The following is a 16,471-nucleotide window of genomic DNA, read 5'->3' on the forward strand; positions in this document are numbered from 1 at the left end:
TTTGAGCTGCCTCTATTTCCGCCCCTTTTGGGCCAGGCCAAGACAATAAAACGCTGAAAGCACGCAACAAGGTCAGGGCAAACGTTGAAGCTGAGCCAACAGATTTCGTAATGGATTGGCAACTGGCAAACACAAGAGTCGGAGAGTGTGTGTGTGTGTGTGTGTGTGTGTGTGTGGGGGCCTTGAGACTGTGTGACACGCCCAACAACGGGCAACATTTTAATTTAATCGCATTCGATTCTGGAGCAGCAGCCCCCACACTTTGTGCGATCCGCTTAAATGGCAGGCTACGCGAATCCATAGATCCAGAGATCGTGTCCAGATAATTCAAGGCATTCGGCCAAGTGGTCGAGAGTCTGCTCTCTGATGTTTTATCTTTTGACCAATTGTGAAAGTAATTTAATGCGGATTCCGTTCAGCATCTACTGCTTCTGCTTCTTCTTCTTCTACATTTTTCAATTACCAAGAATTGCATGTTTCGTTTTAATTTCCACGTAGTTCAATTGCCCGCCCGAGCCGAATGTCTGCGTGTCGTAGTGCACTTCTTCTGGGAAACTGGTTGGGATACAACAGCACAACAACAAAAACAACAACAACAACTATTAAAACTGGTGTGTGTGTGTGTGTGTGTGTGTGTGTGTGTCGGTGTGTGCCTAAATGCTTTTGAACCAGTTCTGTGGAAACTGCGTGTCTAAAAATTTAATGAAATCGCAGACATACAGCTTCTATAGGAAAGAAAGCAACATTGAAATGCATTCGTTATACAGCACTGCACTCTGCGGAGTGCCCCTGCCAATCAGCTTTGGTGGTGCGGATAATTGAGATATTATTAGCCAAGTGGCACGGCATTGGCATTTGAATTAAACGTGCCGCAATTGCTGAAATGTTGCCTAATGAGCTGTATATTGCATTGCCTAACACAAAAGAGATTACGAATCAAGCAGCCAAGCCAATTTCGAGTGCAATCAATAACATGCAGCGCTTGCGGATAAGTAATTTAGTGTTGCGGATAAATCGGATACTATATCAATTGGGCTAAATAGAGTGGAAATGGGCATATAACTATCTGGATAAATAGGAAATGCTTCTAAATTACAATAGAATTTGTGATATATTAACTTAAGTCCAAGATAAGGCGTGGAAAATAATGCCGGATGTTGTTAACAATGGGTAAGAAAGGTATTTTGAATTTTCGGATAAATTCGGATAAGTTCGGATAAAGTCGGATAAATCTGGATAAGTCGGATAAATCAGATAATTGGTAAAAAGTTTCCAGAACATCAAAAATGACATTAATTTGTAACCTATTTCAACTCCGCGCTGTGCTAACAACTTGTCTTGCCATTCCAATTTGCGATTTCCATTTTCAATATGTGTCAAGCACTTTACTTTTAATTATGCTCATATGTGCGCAAGTACTCGTCTGGGCAGTTGTGACACACACACATCAAGGAAATGACAAACATCAAACCAAATAAACTCAAACTCGAAGCTCAAATCTTCTTAACCCAAATTTATGCATGTGTCAGAGATCGCACCATAGTTGGTCAGATGCACGTCAATTCCCATGCAACATTTTAAGCGCAGGCAGATTGCGTATGGCAAATAAAATTGCATGCCGCTTAGAAAAATCAAAGATCCAACTGGCTTGCAATACCCTGTAAAATTTGAAAGGCATAAGATGTAGCAGGATTCGAAGTTAAAGAAATATGCCTAAGGCTTAATTTTGCATGTAAAATGACGTCAGAAATTATTCAAGGAAATAAATACTAAAGAAACGATGCACAGTTTTGTTGTTAAAACACTTGAGATGCATATAGAGCATGTCTTAGTCAGACACTCTCACCTAGAGCCTGCCTTGGCCGAAAAGAGAAAACCGCCCCAGCCTGGCCAAGAGTTGAGAGTTGCCGGACAGATGCGAGTATGTCAACAGTCTTGGCCATATATGGCAAACTGTTTTTTTTTTTTTCTTTTTTTGTATATTTTCGATTTTGGCTAGATTTGAATTGGGCTGACGCTGGTGTTGGCTATCAAAGTCAATCAACAGGCGCACAATTCATTTGTGACAGATTATGCCTTGACTTTGTTTGGGCAACAGTTGACAATCGCAATGAATGGATCGACTGCCGATCAGAGATCAGCGTTCGTTTCGGTTTAGAAAGCAAAGCTCAAAGCTCTAGAGCCCCCCCTTTGATTGATCGCACGCAGATTTGTCCACAATATTTGTTGTTTGGTTTTTGGCACTGTCCAACAAAACAAATGGAATTTGCATTGGTAAACCATAAAACGTAGCACATAAAACTTTCACTGGCTGCCGCTTGTATCGTATATTTTCTTTCTTTAACGATCTGTCTAATGTTATCGCCGCCGATCTTCAGCCTGAACTACAACATGGTGTTAATGCTAATAGCATTGCCCATCAGTTACATGCAACATGCTGCCGGCTGCCTGGTGAGACATTCACTTTTGCATGCAACCAAGCAATGGGGCGAGTGTTGGGGGCCCATTAATTTGCTTTAGCGAAAGGGTTTTTAGCCAGGCTTTATCTATGGGCCCTGCTAAATAGCCGTAGAAATTTGTGCGTTTGTTAGCAGAAGGTTAACTTGTCTTGACTCTGGACCTGGACTTGGTCAAGTTGTTATCGTTCATTTGCATAAATTTACAAGTTATTCAGATAAATCGCTTGGCGTGCTGGCAAATTGCTTTCAGCTGCTGCTCGTGGCGCTCTTCTTCTCACATTGATTAGGCTCCCAACGTGGGACAGCTGGTTTCTGTTTGTCAGTGAGTGTGTGTGTGTGTCATTCATGCTCCAAATGTTGTGCAATTTGATACAAATCGAAAATGCTTATGAATGAGAATGTAAAAGCAGGCAGCATGACACGCAACTGCAGCGCATCGCTTTATTTCCGAGAGCTAAACGCATAAAGCACTTGGCGTTAAGTCACACAAATGACTTTAATTACAAAAATTAAAGAAACATAAAAACAAAACAAAAATACCAAAACAAAATTATAGCCAGCGGGCAAGCTTAAATTACCAGAGAAAACATGTAAGAATGCGTGAAGGCAGTAGGCTCGACTATACAGATGCCCTGTAGTCTAGAGTAGACAAAGTGCAGCAAATAGTTTGCTAAATTTGTTGCATTTTGATTGTGTGCTCCTTATAAACTGTGCGGGATAAATAAAGGTAATATGCAAATATATATTCATACAATAATCAAAGCTTAAGCCTATAGCTGCCCTAACAAACAATTTTATCTCAAGTTAACTGGGCAGATGATATAGTTATTACAAATTTAATGAATTGTTTATCTTCTCCTGGCTTACGAGTACCTACATACCAAAGTTGATGTCTCTAGCGCACAGAGTTCTTGAGTTATTCGAGCACAGTTCAAAAAACCTAATATATACTATGTTTGGCATAGGTCTGCTGCCAGTTGTTGTAGACGCCCGCTTTGAAGCATTTCAATTGTGCACAGGGTATTTAAAAGCAAATTAAAACTGAAACATGACCAGGCTGGGTGCCATATGAACACAAGTTTAAAGCTGCCGCTGGAATTTCTAAAGCAATATCAAATTGTTGTTGCTGCTGCTGCTGCTGTTGCTGCCGCTTGGCTGCATAATCGGCGAGTGTGCCACAGTGTGTCGAGTGAAAGTACACAGAAAGCGGCAGAAAGAAGCGTCAGATGCCACAGTGCGAGCTGCCTCCGCTGGTCAGTCCGGGCCCAAAGTTTATGGCTCTGGCCATGGTGATGGCCACATGCTGATGGCACGACATGCGCGCTGGCAATTTCGAAATTTCATAAATTGGACAACAACACGCATGCGCCAGCAGCTGCAACAGCAACTGCGGCAGCAGCAGCTGCAGCTCGGCCGCAATTGCAGTCAGAACAGATTAGAAATGTCCGGCGCGTTGAATTTAAATGAGTTTTGTTATATCTCAGCTGGCTAATTGCAAATTGGGCCTGTCAGCATTCATCATGTGCATATGTGAATATATGAATATTCATATCTGAATATGAATATGAGTATCGTTCAGTAAATGGTGCAACATTACGTATGAGCAATTTTCATGTTCAACGTCTCAAAAAACGCATGCCAACAAATTAACATGCAACAGGATTTGCGGCAAATCTTGTAAATCTCTGCCTCCCTCCACTGGGGCAGTGCGTTACAAATGCGACTTAAACTCAACGCAAGGTGTAATTTTGTGGTATTATTAATAATAGTACAGCTTTTTATGCAACATTGGGTGGGTTTCAATTGCGAAAAGTTTCATGATTTATGAGAAGATAATTAAGAAATCATATGTTCAAGCTTACTTTGGTAACAGCAGATCTTTCAGTGTTGAAATTTTTTTGTGTGAAGATGGAAATCGATAGTTTTAATTAATTTAAATGATTTATTATAGTTAAAAGACTTCAAATATTACACTAGCTATACAAATTGTTTAATCAAATATTATAAAACATTCTTCTTTAAAGTAGATATATAATCTTTGGAAGGAAATCCTTATTAACAGCTTATTCCGTTAGCTGCAGGCTCATGTTTGGCAACGTTAAGCTAATCCTTCGTTTCCACATCTTTGTGCTTGCAGTAACCAGTCGAACCACAAATACAAGCCCACGCCCGCACCGCGCACCAGCAGCTCCGCATTCGCCACGAGACGCAGCAGCCACAAGATGCAGCAGCCCGGCAGCAGCTACTACACGCAAACGGAGAGCGAATTGCTGCAGCTCGAGGCTGGCGGTGGTGCGCCCTTTCCGCCGCATCGCGGCAACACAGCCCAGCAGCAGCCGCAACAGCAGCAGCCGCAGCAGCAGCAGCTGCAGGCAGCGAGTGGCAGCAGCAGCCATTCAACTTCGACGGGCACATGCAACAACAACAATTTGGATGCCCCATCGACCGCAGGCAGCAGCAGCGGGACGCCGTCGCACTTTGTGTCGCCGCTGCAGAGACGCCACTGCCAGCCGCCCAACCATCTGCCACTGAACTCGGTGGTGGCCACGCCGCTGCGCACCGCCAGCTACAAGACGGCGGCCACGGCCAGTGTCTATCATCATAGCCACCATCAGCAGCTCGATTTTCAGCGCAACTCACAGTCGGACGATGACAGCGGCTGTGCGCTCGAGGAGTACACCTGGGTGCCGCCGGGTCTGCGGCCAGATCAGGTAAGCGGGCGTAGCCCAACACATACGCCAATTTGTCGCAGCTAATTAGGTGAAATCACAAAAGCAGCCAGCGGGCAATTTTTCGCTAGTCGATTTCCATGTGGCTTTGTTTGTGGTTTCTGACCACCTGCTGTGGGGCTTTGGACTTTTGCTTTCGTTTGCCCAAAATCAAATCGAGTGCCAGTCGCAGCCTCAGCTCCAGCTCCAGTTCAATGTCTAACGGCACGTTTAAGGAAATGCGGCGAGCACTTTAATTGCCGCTGAGCGGCTTTTCTTTCTTTTTTTGGTTGGTTGGAAAATTATCGCTCAATCGACTGGCAATCGATGAAAAGCGAAAGCGTTTTGTAATTAAATTCGTTTGCCCGCTTTTGGCTGCAATTAGAGAGCCCGGTCAAGAGCTGGGGCCAAATCTGGCCCAAATGCTTACATAACTGGCTGGGGGAAAGAAAAACAACTGAAACTGAAAGAAAAACCAACTGCGAGAGTTGGCAGCTTCTCTGTCATTCATTCTGCTGGCGTCATGACTTTTTCGCGACATTTTCCACTTTCGCACGTTTCACATCAGTTTTTGTTGTATTCGTGGCTTTTACTTTTTGTTGTTGTTTAATTTTTTGCCGATATTCGTGTGGCTAAAAAGAGCTGTGGGCGTGCATTGTTGCTGTGATTTGTGCTTTTGGCCAAGTTGGTGAAAGCGTTTTGTCACTGGACTTTGATTAATTCGTTATGACTGGTCCTTAATGGATTGTTTCCCACGAAATTAGTCGCCCAGCCAGTTGTCCAATCGTTAAGCCAAAGTTTATGGCCAATACATAAATGCAGTGCTTAAGTTTTTCTTACATTATATCTGATGTTCTCTCTCTTGCTCTCTCTCTCTTTCTTCTAACTGCTCGTTAACAGGTTCGCTTGTACTTTAGCCAACTGCCGGACGACAAAGTGCCCTACGTCAACAGTCCCGGGGAAAAGTATCGCGTGAAACAATTGCTGCACCAGCTGCCGCCCCAAGATAACGAAGTGAGTATTAGCCAAAGCAGCCAAAGGAGCCACAAGGAGCAGAAGCAATGAAAGCACAGCTCATCAGAGAGACTGCCAAGCACAAGGGAGCACTCAATGGCCCTGGCGACAAAAAAAAAATAAAAAAAAAGAGCTCAAGCATCATAAAAATGCAGTTAATGCCAGCTACAGCATTGCCAACTTTTGAGAATTTCGAAAAGCAACAACCAAAATGACAGTAAATGAAAACAGAAGCGCATATTCAGCCAAGCATTGCCGAAGACTTAATACCCTTACTGTTGTCTAAGGCTCAAAGTAAGCTAGGCTTAGCCTAACTGAAGCTTAGGAATCGTAGCCTCAAACAAACCGAAAGCCAAACCTTTCCTATTGTCTAGGCTTATTGTAAGCTACGCATCGACTTACTGAAAACTAGGGATCGAACCCCTGAACATTGAAAAAACTATTAGGTGACAAATTGTCAAATAGGAGAGCGCAATGTTTAATTCGAATTTTGCAATACAAAGATAGTTCATATGACAGCTTTATATATGGCATAGATAGTGTTCCGATTTTGATCATATATGTCCTACTTGTGTACGATTTTAGTATGAACTGTTTGAAATTACCCAAAGTATAAACATTTTTCTCATATGAAAATTTAGCTTTCTATAGACCCTTCTTAGAAAAGCTATATGATATAGTTTTCTTATTATTGCTAGTTGAGATGTTTCTATATATATTCTATTATTCATTCATATTTAATCAAGACAGAACATTTGCAAGTTCAAATTGTTTTCCCAATCAACTGTTTATCGACAATTTCTATGTCAGCTCTATGATATAGCAATCTGATTCGATGGGCCTGCATAAAGATAAGCATCTGTACAAAGTTTCATCAATCTATCCCAGCTCAAAGCTCAGTTCAGATGGACAAACAGAACAGATCAGCACTAGATATGCCTTTTAGCGGCAAGTTCCCCAGTGGAGCTTCAGCATCCTTTGCAAGGGTATTTCAAAAGGAAAAGGCAAATAAATTTGTATAAAAATCAAGGCCACGCCCCCCATAGTCAGTGCGAGATTAAAAAAGTTGGCATTGCCTTTTTTGAACTGCGCCCATAAGAGAGGGAGATTTTAATTAATATTTACAATGCAAGAAACTGGCTGGCTTCTCGCTGGCTTGGCTACCAATACCATTGCCATTTCCAATGCCATTAACCATTAACCATGTTCATGCCCATGTCCATTCCAGGTGCGCTATTGCCACTCGCTGAGCGACGAGGAGCGCAAGGAGCTGCGCATCTTTTCGGCGCAGCGCAAGCGGGAGGCGCTCGGACGTGGCGCGGTGCGTCTGCTGTCCGACGAAAGGCCCTGCAAGGGGGTAAGTACTATCCACGACCCTTACTCAGCTTAATTGTGAGCCAAGAAATTTGCATTTTATTATGAGCCCGTAGAAAAGGCGAGTTTCGATTTCATTTTTTGCCATGGCCGGGCAAAGTTTGTGCGCAAAACTTTGACAGGACTCGCCCGGCTCCCAAGGACTGCTTATGAATAATGGCCGAGTGTGGGTGTGGGTGGCTGGGGTTTGCAAAAAAAATTGACAATGGCGCCTGCCAGAAACAATAAGCGAGGGACAACAAGGGCTGCTACGGGGCGAGGCGGGCGAACACGGTTAACTTTCAAACGTCGCGACGTCGCAACTTGGCAGCGTCTCAAATAAAAGATGACAAAAAGATTTCATTAAGTACACTTTTAGCAAACGGCAAAGTGCTGCAACAACGGGCGAAAAACTGCAAATGAAAAACGTTGTTGCAAAAACAATTGCAGCAACTGCCATTGCAACAGCAATACAAAAGGGCCACAGCCAGCTCCACGCTCCGGACAACGGACTACGGAACTCTACTGTGAACTAGCCGAGTGCTGCAAGTTGATTTTTGTACCCTGTACAACGAACGGTGAACGGAGTTGTTATGGGGTCGGGCTAAAATATGTGCAACAAGCAGAAGATATCTTTAATATCTGGAGTCATTTTTATGCTTGAGCGACATCAAGGCAGGCATTTCTCTCTGTTCTCTGTCTCGAGGACTATAAGCTCTAGAGGCTAATACCTTGGTATGCAGGCTCTTATATGACATACCTGGCTTCAACTAAGGAAAGCCGTTTAATAACTGGCCACGCTCCTTAGTTATTAAGTAAAAACGGGCTGCAAGGACATGCTTATATAAAATAGGTTTAATTTCTGGACTGTTTTTATATGTTTGTATCTGCCTTTCTATGCAAACTCATGTCTATAAGCCTTAGCAGTGATTTATTATTTCATTAACAAGGCATCTAGCTGTCGAGCATTTGGGATTTTAGCCCATTTGCCTTTGCTTTTTTTTTTTTTTTTTGTAGAAAAGTGAGTGTGCATATATAGAGAAACTGCGCAACGCAGTGAAATGGCACTAAAGCACAATGCTAGTAGCATAAAATAGTCGCAGTAGCAGTAGCAGTAGCAGTAGCAGCAGCAGCAGCAGTAGGAAGGAGTTGTAGTTCACATCCTGCCCCCGTACCTTAAACAAAAATTTGCATTGTTATTAGCTGGCAGTCTATGGAGTTGGAGTTCGAGCTGGAGTCTGTGCGTGGCGCTGGCTAACCGACTGCCAAGTGGAGCTTCTATAGCTTCAAGTTGGCCTGTCTGCACGGCCACAATCCATATACCCGATCCATGGCTACCCACTGTCTGCCTGCCGCAGATAGTTTGGAGCTTGATTTTATTGTGTTCACATTCGCCACTCGTAAAACTTATTAAAAAGTTTATGCCGCATGCTGCCACGCAGCGCTGCGTGTCTTGTCTGGGCAACCGGTCGAGTATGGACGACATGGACATGCATTCAACAGCATCCAGCATCCAGCATTTGTGCGCTGCACTGGCTGTTGCCCCACTCCGCCGCTTCACAGTGCCTCTCGCCCGTCTGCTACGTGCGTGGGCGTTGCGGCTCGTCGGAGGTGTTGCCCTGGCATTAAAGTTGTGCCCAAGTTTTCTCAGTGATTTTCTTTGGTTTTGGGTTTTTTGCGGAGAGACGACCAAATTGGCAGCCAAGTTGCATTTATTACGCCTCACCACAACGACTTATAAGGCAGCAGGGGCAGCGCTCTGGCCGGGCCAGGCCAGGCCAGGCCAGACCAAGACCAAGACTAGGTCCAGGTCCAGGTTCAGAGTTCATTAGAGACAGGCGCGCAAACAGCGTGCGAAGTTTTCAATAAGTTTGTCCTCTCATGTTTAATGCCAAAGTGCAGTTACATATTTGATTTCATATGTTTTGATCAATGATGCCAAGGGCTTACCTCATAAGATACTTCAGTTATTTATGATGCCACTCGCAAAGACTTTCAAAACTCTGCACATTATATTGCTCAAAGTTAGCTTCAGCTGGCGTGGGGCACGATGCCGTTTGTTATTTAAAAGTTAAAGGAGATGTTTAACTATACGAAAAATAAGCACTGTTTATATATATAGCAAGAATTTGATTTAGTTATAGAATAGATTATGCTTCTAAATACGTTGGCAAATACTGAAGAATATGATAATAATATGAATAAAATATGTTGTAAGCTATTTAAAATAATGTGGTATTTACATAGTTATTTTGGTTTGTGTTAAGCAATGGAAGAAATAGATAGAACGAAAACTCATATATGTAGAAATTGTTGCGCTAAGCCACACGCAGGCGGCTGTGGTTAATCTTAATTACTCGAGTAAATTATGTCTGATTATTAAATGATGTAACTTATTAGAATAGTAAAGATACCAGCTGCAAGAGTTGCCAAATTTTTGTTCAAATTGTCAAAGGATAACAATACAATTTGTATAAAAATGGGTTATATTCGAGAATCAAAGGCTATTAAGCATTTCGGACTGTTCTTGAACTTAAAGGGTTAGGGGATCCTAACATACTTCAGATGAGTTCCCATGTTTTAAAGTATTTTAAAAAGTTTTATATTCCAAATTTAAAACTCAATGTATAATTTTGTGGTTAGTGGGCGTGGCCGTGCCTTGAACCATTTGAGTTAGTCTTTCTCTAGAATAGTATTTAACCAAGTTAAAGCAGCTGAGCAGCATTCAATTGCCCGATCAAGTTCAACTGGTAATTAATGAAATCTGATAAGTCAAGTCAGATTTGATGTTCACGAGCAAAACTGACGGGGCAGAGCCCACTCCTCGGTCTGGCCCTCGTGCTACTTAAAATTCACAAACCATAACTGAGACCTGCTAAACGAAGGTTAAAATGCGAACAAAGCAAATGCCGCCCACTGAATCAGATTTGTGGGGGCAGGGCAGAGCAGGAGGAGGGAGCGTGAACAGCCAAGCAGAAATTATACTTAAAGGAAATTTATGAAAACGCTCAATGAGCCTGAATGATGCCCGGTTCTCCTTTGCTGCTGCTGCTGCTGCTGCTGCCGCTGCCAAAAAGCACTCAAATTCAGTCAAGCGTAAATGAGTCGCATGGCCAGAGGAACGTGCGTCAAAGTCAGAGTTAGTCGGAGACAGAGACAGATCCACATCTCGTAATGATTTGACCAGCTCAGATTTTCCACACGAACAACAATGGAGTCAGCTGAACTGACAGTTGGCGCTGGGGCTGGGGCTGAGCGGATGTGACAGCAGAACTTGACAAGGATGTGACACTAAAGGTCGTCCTGGCAACGATGGAATACAAAATAATTATTAAGTAAAGCCAGGGCATATACTTTTGCACAAAACTGCGGAGGGGTGAAGGCAGCAAAAAGTTGGCGCAACATAACAAAAAAAAAAAGGGAAGGTAGCTGAAAATCCTGCTGCCTGCTGCCTGTTAAGCAAAAAGTTTATGTACTGAAAAGGGCACGATAACGAGCGTCATTAATAATTTGAAGGCACTGTGCAGTGAGCGAGAGAACAAGGGAGAAAGAGAGAGAGAGAGAGAGAGAGAGAGGGAGAGAGTTGGGCTTAGGTATTGGGGGTTGGGCCACGACTGGGCAGGAAATTGTCTTGCTTGTCTGCTGGCAAGTTTGTCGGGCGCAGCGCCAAATTTGGATTAGGGCGGACGACACGAAATGGGTTAGCCAGGTCAGGTGGCGCCTCCGCGTGGCAGCCAGCGTCAATTTGTCAATAGCATAATTGTCTGCACTGCAGCAGAGTCCGGCTGCGAGTCAGCGACTGCATGCGACTGGGATTAATTGGATTGATAAGATAAATGAACAGCGATTGCTGTTAAACACATGACATTTGCCAAAATCACCAGCAGCAACAACAGCAGCAGGCGAAGTCCTGAAAAATGTCCTTTTAAGTGGACTTCAAGCAATGAAAAAAACAACTTTTATACTTTTGCAATTTGGTCACCACAGAAACTACTTAGAGCTTTTCCGGCACAACTTCTAGTCTGAACCACAACAAAGTGCTGGCCAAAAAAAAAAGGGAAGTAAGAAGCAGAAAGTCCTGACCGCAACAGGATGCGCAGCAGCTACAAAAATACATCATTAGCGCCTGGCACAAAGTCTCTTTCGCTCTGGCTGCCGCAGAGCCTAATTAAAGTGCGTGGTGGCTGCTTCTTTTTTTGCTTTTTTCGAAGTTGGTAACAATTAACGACGCATGCAGCGGGCCAAACTGGTAGCTACTTAAGCCTGACTATGGAAATTATCAGCCCTGTAAAGGAGCGTGGGCTTTAGGTACTGGCTGTCAATGTTTAATGGCTTGCAAAAGTAAATGTTGATTGCGGGGGGACATTGCAGAGCGGCCCACTGAGGTTTAATAGCCTGGAAAGTTAAGAAGCTGCAGGAAGCGAGGTCCTTGCAACGTCTTGTGGCTTTTGTGGCGCTGCCGGGTAATTTGCGTGCGCGAAACGAAGACACGGTAGCTGGGCAGGGAGGGAAGCGGCAAGCAGGAAATGCTGAAAGCTGAAACGAAAATGGCGCAAATTGGCGTCGGCTTTGTCAGGGCTAAGAGACTGAGGGCTGACAGAAAGGTTTTGGAGGGGGCATGAGGTCATAGGGCTGCCCACAAATGGCAACGCTTTTTGCGTCGCATGTGCTCTCAACTTTTTGGGGGCCCCCAAAAATGGCATTCATAAATCAGAGCAATTGCGTTAATTGCTTTGCATGCATACATAAAATGTTGCAAAGTTGTGACTTCCTTGGCAAGGTTATAGGAAATGGGCAAAAATAGATTTCCTAGAAAAGTTAGAAAAGCTTGAGCTGAGTACAAGGAAGTATGCCCAAACCCTATTAAAACTTTTGCAATATACAAAAAAAAGTTATAATAGATTTTCTTCTACACGATATGTATGTCATATATATATATATATGTGTTCTATAGAAAATTGCAGAGTTCTTTAGGATGAACAGCTGGTGTGCTACAGCTACCTATCTTAGATTTCCAAATACATGCTGTATTCAGGATGTGGTTCAGCTAGACTAGATTTCCTATTCATGCCATTCGTGCCATATTCAGAAGTTTCTTCCGGTGAGTCAAACTGCCCATGTACCCAGGTGCAGCATATTAGAGGTTACAAAGATTTTGGTATAATTTTTAATTACTTAAGGAGCTCACAAGTTTCTTTTAGAATGTCCTGGATTCAATGTCAGAAGACATTCAGGACCATCTTCCAATAGGGACTGGAGTAGATACAGAGCCAATAGCTTAAATGAAGCTTATCAATTAATGAGTAGGTCTACGAGTTGAATTTCTTAGCCACCCAGCAACTGTTTTAACCACATAACCGCCTGGAGTTCCTCAGGCAAACCAAACACAAAGACATTAGCTCGCCTGACCCTATTTAGGTGCCTCGCTCTACGTAAATGAGTTCATTATGCGAATGGCTACAGCTTTAACGAGTTGAGGTTGAGTCATTAAAAGCTGCGCTTCCGTGCGGGCTCCGTGACAACCAGCTTCGACTCCAACACCGCCTTCGACTCCGACTCCTACTCCTCCTTCGATTGCGATGGCGATTGCGACACCGACACCAGCATTTTCCTTGCGGCCTTTTCTCGTGTTTCGCGTTTCGTGTTTTTCCAACAGTTTAAAGTCTCCCGGTTTTTCCGCTCGCTCTCTGGGGAGCACTTGGGCGCTGAGGCCGCGCACATGGCCGGCAGCTATTTTTGCATGATTTCCGTTGTGGAAAAAAGCGAAAACCGCAAAGTTAGGAGTTGGGCGGAGGGTTCTCGTTCTCGTTCTCGTACTGTTCTCGTGCCGGTTGTAGTCTTGTTGTCCTCGCTCGGGGGGGGGCTTAAGCGTTTTATTACCGTTATTTAGCATTTATAGTCGCTTAAATATTTGCGCCCAGCCAAAAGCAGACGCTGCAGATTTCTATCGCCTCGCTGTCTCCCCAGCATATTTCTGTTATTTATACACGGTTTACCTAATGCCCCCTTTCTCTACTTTTGTTTTTGTACAGTGCGAGGAGCAGCTCTCCGGCGGTGACATTGTGGTCTTTGCCCAGCGCCTGGGCGCCCAGTTGTGCTGGCATCCCGGCTGCTTTGTGTGCAGCGTATGCAAGGAGCTGCTCATGGACTTGATATACTTTCAGCGCGATGGCAATCTCTACTGTGGCCGCCATCATGCCGAGACACAGAAACCGCGCTGCTCCGCTTGCGATGAGGTGAGTACGAGAAGAACTGATTAATGGAACTAATTCAGTTTGAAATTTAATTAGTTAACTGTTTGAGGAGATGAATTAATCATTGTTTTAGTTAAAGGAATGTTTTTCTCCATTCCACATCTTGTGGAATATTCTATGCTTATAAAATATTGTTAATTGGAATCAGTTGGTTCCAATAAGAATACATAGAGAGGAGAGATTTAAATTTATCGATTAAATCAGTGTTGAGTAGCGCTCAAACGGTTTTAATTTTAATTTGCCCTCTAAATCAGAACTATTGCAACATGCTTATAACTTTCACACCTTAACAAACCGCAATCTTTCTTGCTCTCTCTTACCTCTACAGATCATCTTCTCGGATGAGTGCACGGAGGCCGAAGGTCGCACCTGGCACATGAAACACTTCGCCTGCCAGGAGTGTGAGCATCAGCTGGGCGGCCAGCGCTATATTATGCGGGAGGGCAAGCCGTATTGCCTGGGCTGTTTTGACACCATGTTCGCCGAGTACTGTGATTACTGCGGCGAGGTCATTGGCGTCGACCAGGGCCAGATGAGCCACGACGGGCAGCACTGGCATGCAACGGATCAGTGCTTCTCGTGCTGCACCTGCCGCTGCTCGCTGTTGGGACGTCCGTTTCTGCCGCGACGCGGCACCATCTACTGCTCCATTGCATGCAGCAAGGGTGAGCCACCAACGCCGTCGGACACGAGCTCTGGCCCACAGTTGCGGCCCACGCATCGCGCCTCCACTTCCAGTCAAATAGCGCGCTCGCCGCGGCGCACAGCCGAGTCGACGGGGCGTGGCAAGAGCAGCAGCAGCGGGGGCGGCAGTCATGGACATGTGGGCAAGAGCGCAGGCAGCGCGGGTGATCTGCTGGAGCGGCAGGAGCGCAAGCGTATGGAGGCAGCAGGCGTGGCCGATTTGCTGCTGGGCGGCTGTGTGCCCGGCATGCCACGACCCGCCCATCCGCCGCCCATAGACCTGACCGAGCTGGGCATCAGCCTGGACAACATCTGTGCCGGCGACAAGTCCATCTTTGGCGACACGCAATTGACCTCCTCCATGCCGGACATGCTGCTTTCCAAGGCGGAGGATTCGCACAGCTATCAGAGCATAGACAAGATCAATCTGAACTCGCCCAGCAACTCGGACATGACGCAGAGCACCCAGGAGCTGGGCAACGAACTTGAGCTGGACAATGAGTCTGTGCGTGAGCTGGAGCTGCCGCACGACGGCTACGAGCAGCTCTTTGCCGCCAAGCAGCGCAGCAATCTGGACGAGAAGGAGGAGCAGCTGCAGCAGCAGCATCATCAATTGGACAATCGGCCGCCGCTGAAGGAGGTGCGCTTCCACAGTGTGCAGGACACCATGTCGCGCTCCAAGAGCTACACGGATAACTCGAATGCGCGGCGTCGCCGCCGGCGGCGCAATCAATCACGCAGCTCCTCCGAGATGCAGATCAATCAGACGAATCTGCGACTGCACAATGCCCAGACGCAGGCGGGCGGCGGCGCACTGAATCTGCTAAACAATCTGGACAATTGCGATGTGGCCAGCATCTGTTCCACATGTTCCTCCAGCTCCTCCAGCGACATGGACGACTACGTTTACAGGCTGCCCGCGCGCAAGCACTACGGCGGCGTGCGTGTCGCCTATGTGCCCAATGATGCACTCGCCTACGAGCGCAAGAAGAAGCTGGCCCAGGCGGGCGATGCCAACGCGCTGGGCAACTCCTCCGCGGGCAGCTGCTTGGGCGGCGCCCAGTCAAGCTTGCCGGCGATCATGCACGAGAGCAAGAATTGCACGATATCATGACCACCTCCGATGCTGCCGCCGCCGCCGCTGAATCTCAGCAGCTATTACATACTGGACACCATACTCGAGGAGCAGAGCCTCAGTCTGTTGCCCGAAAAGAAACCCGGCTGCCTGAGGCGTGTCTGGAACTTCTTTGGCCTGGGCAAGCCACGTCCGGGCAATGCACAGCGTCTATATAGCGTTTAAAACTGGATATCGGGGCTTTTGTAAATGGACATATCGATAAATACTATATAATATGCAGAAAGTAATACAATATATATTAACTAAGGATTGGTGGACATTTAGATTAGCTGTAAAGTGAGCTGGTAAGAAAAACACACACATATTTTCATTTTCTTTCATTTTCCTTCCTGTATATTACATTTATCCATGCTGTCCGCATACAACACGTATTATTTCACATACTTCAGCTCACAAAGTATTCCAAACTACATACATATAGTATATGCATATAGGGTACACAATGGAGATGATGAGAGACACCCTCCCTCCCTCTCTCTCGCTCACTCTGTTTTTTATCTACAACTTTGTACAAAGCTAAAAAGTATATCAAGCATTTACACACATATTAAAGGTATATACTTCCATATATTATAGTATATAGTATATAGTATAGATAAGTCGAAGCTAAGAATCTGCCAGAAACAAAAGATAGTAAAATAAAACGCAATCAACGAACAATAAACTGTTAAATAAAGCAACTGCCAACAAAAGAATTTTTGAATAAAATAATTAATAATGTAAAAAAAAAAAAAAAACAAAACAACGAAAGAAGAGCGAAAGTTTTCGCCTAGCAAATGTGCAATAACTAAAGTTATAAAAAAAACTCCCCCCGCTCCGAATCTCTATATACACAATTCTTTACATGCATATATATGTATG

At 44.8% G+C, this 16,471-nt stretch overlaps 1 protein-coding gene across 1 annotated transcript; it reads left to right on the forward strand.

Moving 5' to 3' along the window:
* The first annotated feature begins 1,147 nt into the window (after nucleotides 1-1,147).
* On the forward strand, nucleotides 1,148-16,461 carry LOC115762360 (protein espinas). The gene is made up of 7 exons (XM_030704535.1): nucleotides 1,148-1,170; nucleotides 4,597-4,751; nucleotides 4,911-5,170; nucleotides 6,068-6,181; nucleotides 7,410-7,538; nucleotides 13,567-13,770; nucleotides 14,117-16,461. The coding sequence occupies exons 1-7, from the start codon at nucleotides 1,148-1,150 to the stop codon at nucleotides 15,584-15,586; spliced, it is 2,355 nt and encodes a 784-aa protein (XP_030560395.1). The 3' UTR covers nucleotides 15,587-16,461.
* Nucleotides 16,462-16,471: the final 10 nt, after the last annotated feature.

The sequence above is a fragment of the Drosophila novamexicana genome, unplaced genomic scaffold (assembly GCF_003285875.2).
Source record: "Drosophila novamexicana strain 15010-1031.04,08,12 unplaced genomic scaffold, DnovRS2.1 tig00000564-arrow-pilon, whole genome shotgun sequence".
In the NCBI taxonomy this organism is placed as follows: Eukaryota; Metazoa; Arthropoda; class Insecta; order Diptera; family Drosophilidae; genus Drosophila; species Drosophila novamexicana.

What these genes read in the sequence shown, in the direction of transcription:
- LOC115762360 (XM_030704535.1), top strand. Translation starts at nt 1,148, where the DNA reads ATGCCGGATGTTGTTAACAATGG. An exon ending in TGCCGCCCCAAGATAACGAA is followed by an intron (nt 6,182 to 7,409) that starts GTGAGTATTAGC and finishes TGTCCATTCCAG; the next exon opens with GTGCGCTATTGCCACTCGCT. An exon ending in ACGAAAGGCCCTGCAAGGGG is followed by an intron (nt 7,539 to 13,566) that starts GTAAGTACTATC and finishes GTTTTTGTACAG; the next exon opens with TGCGAGGAGCAGCTCTCCGG.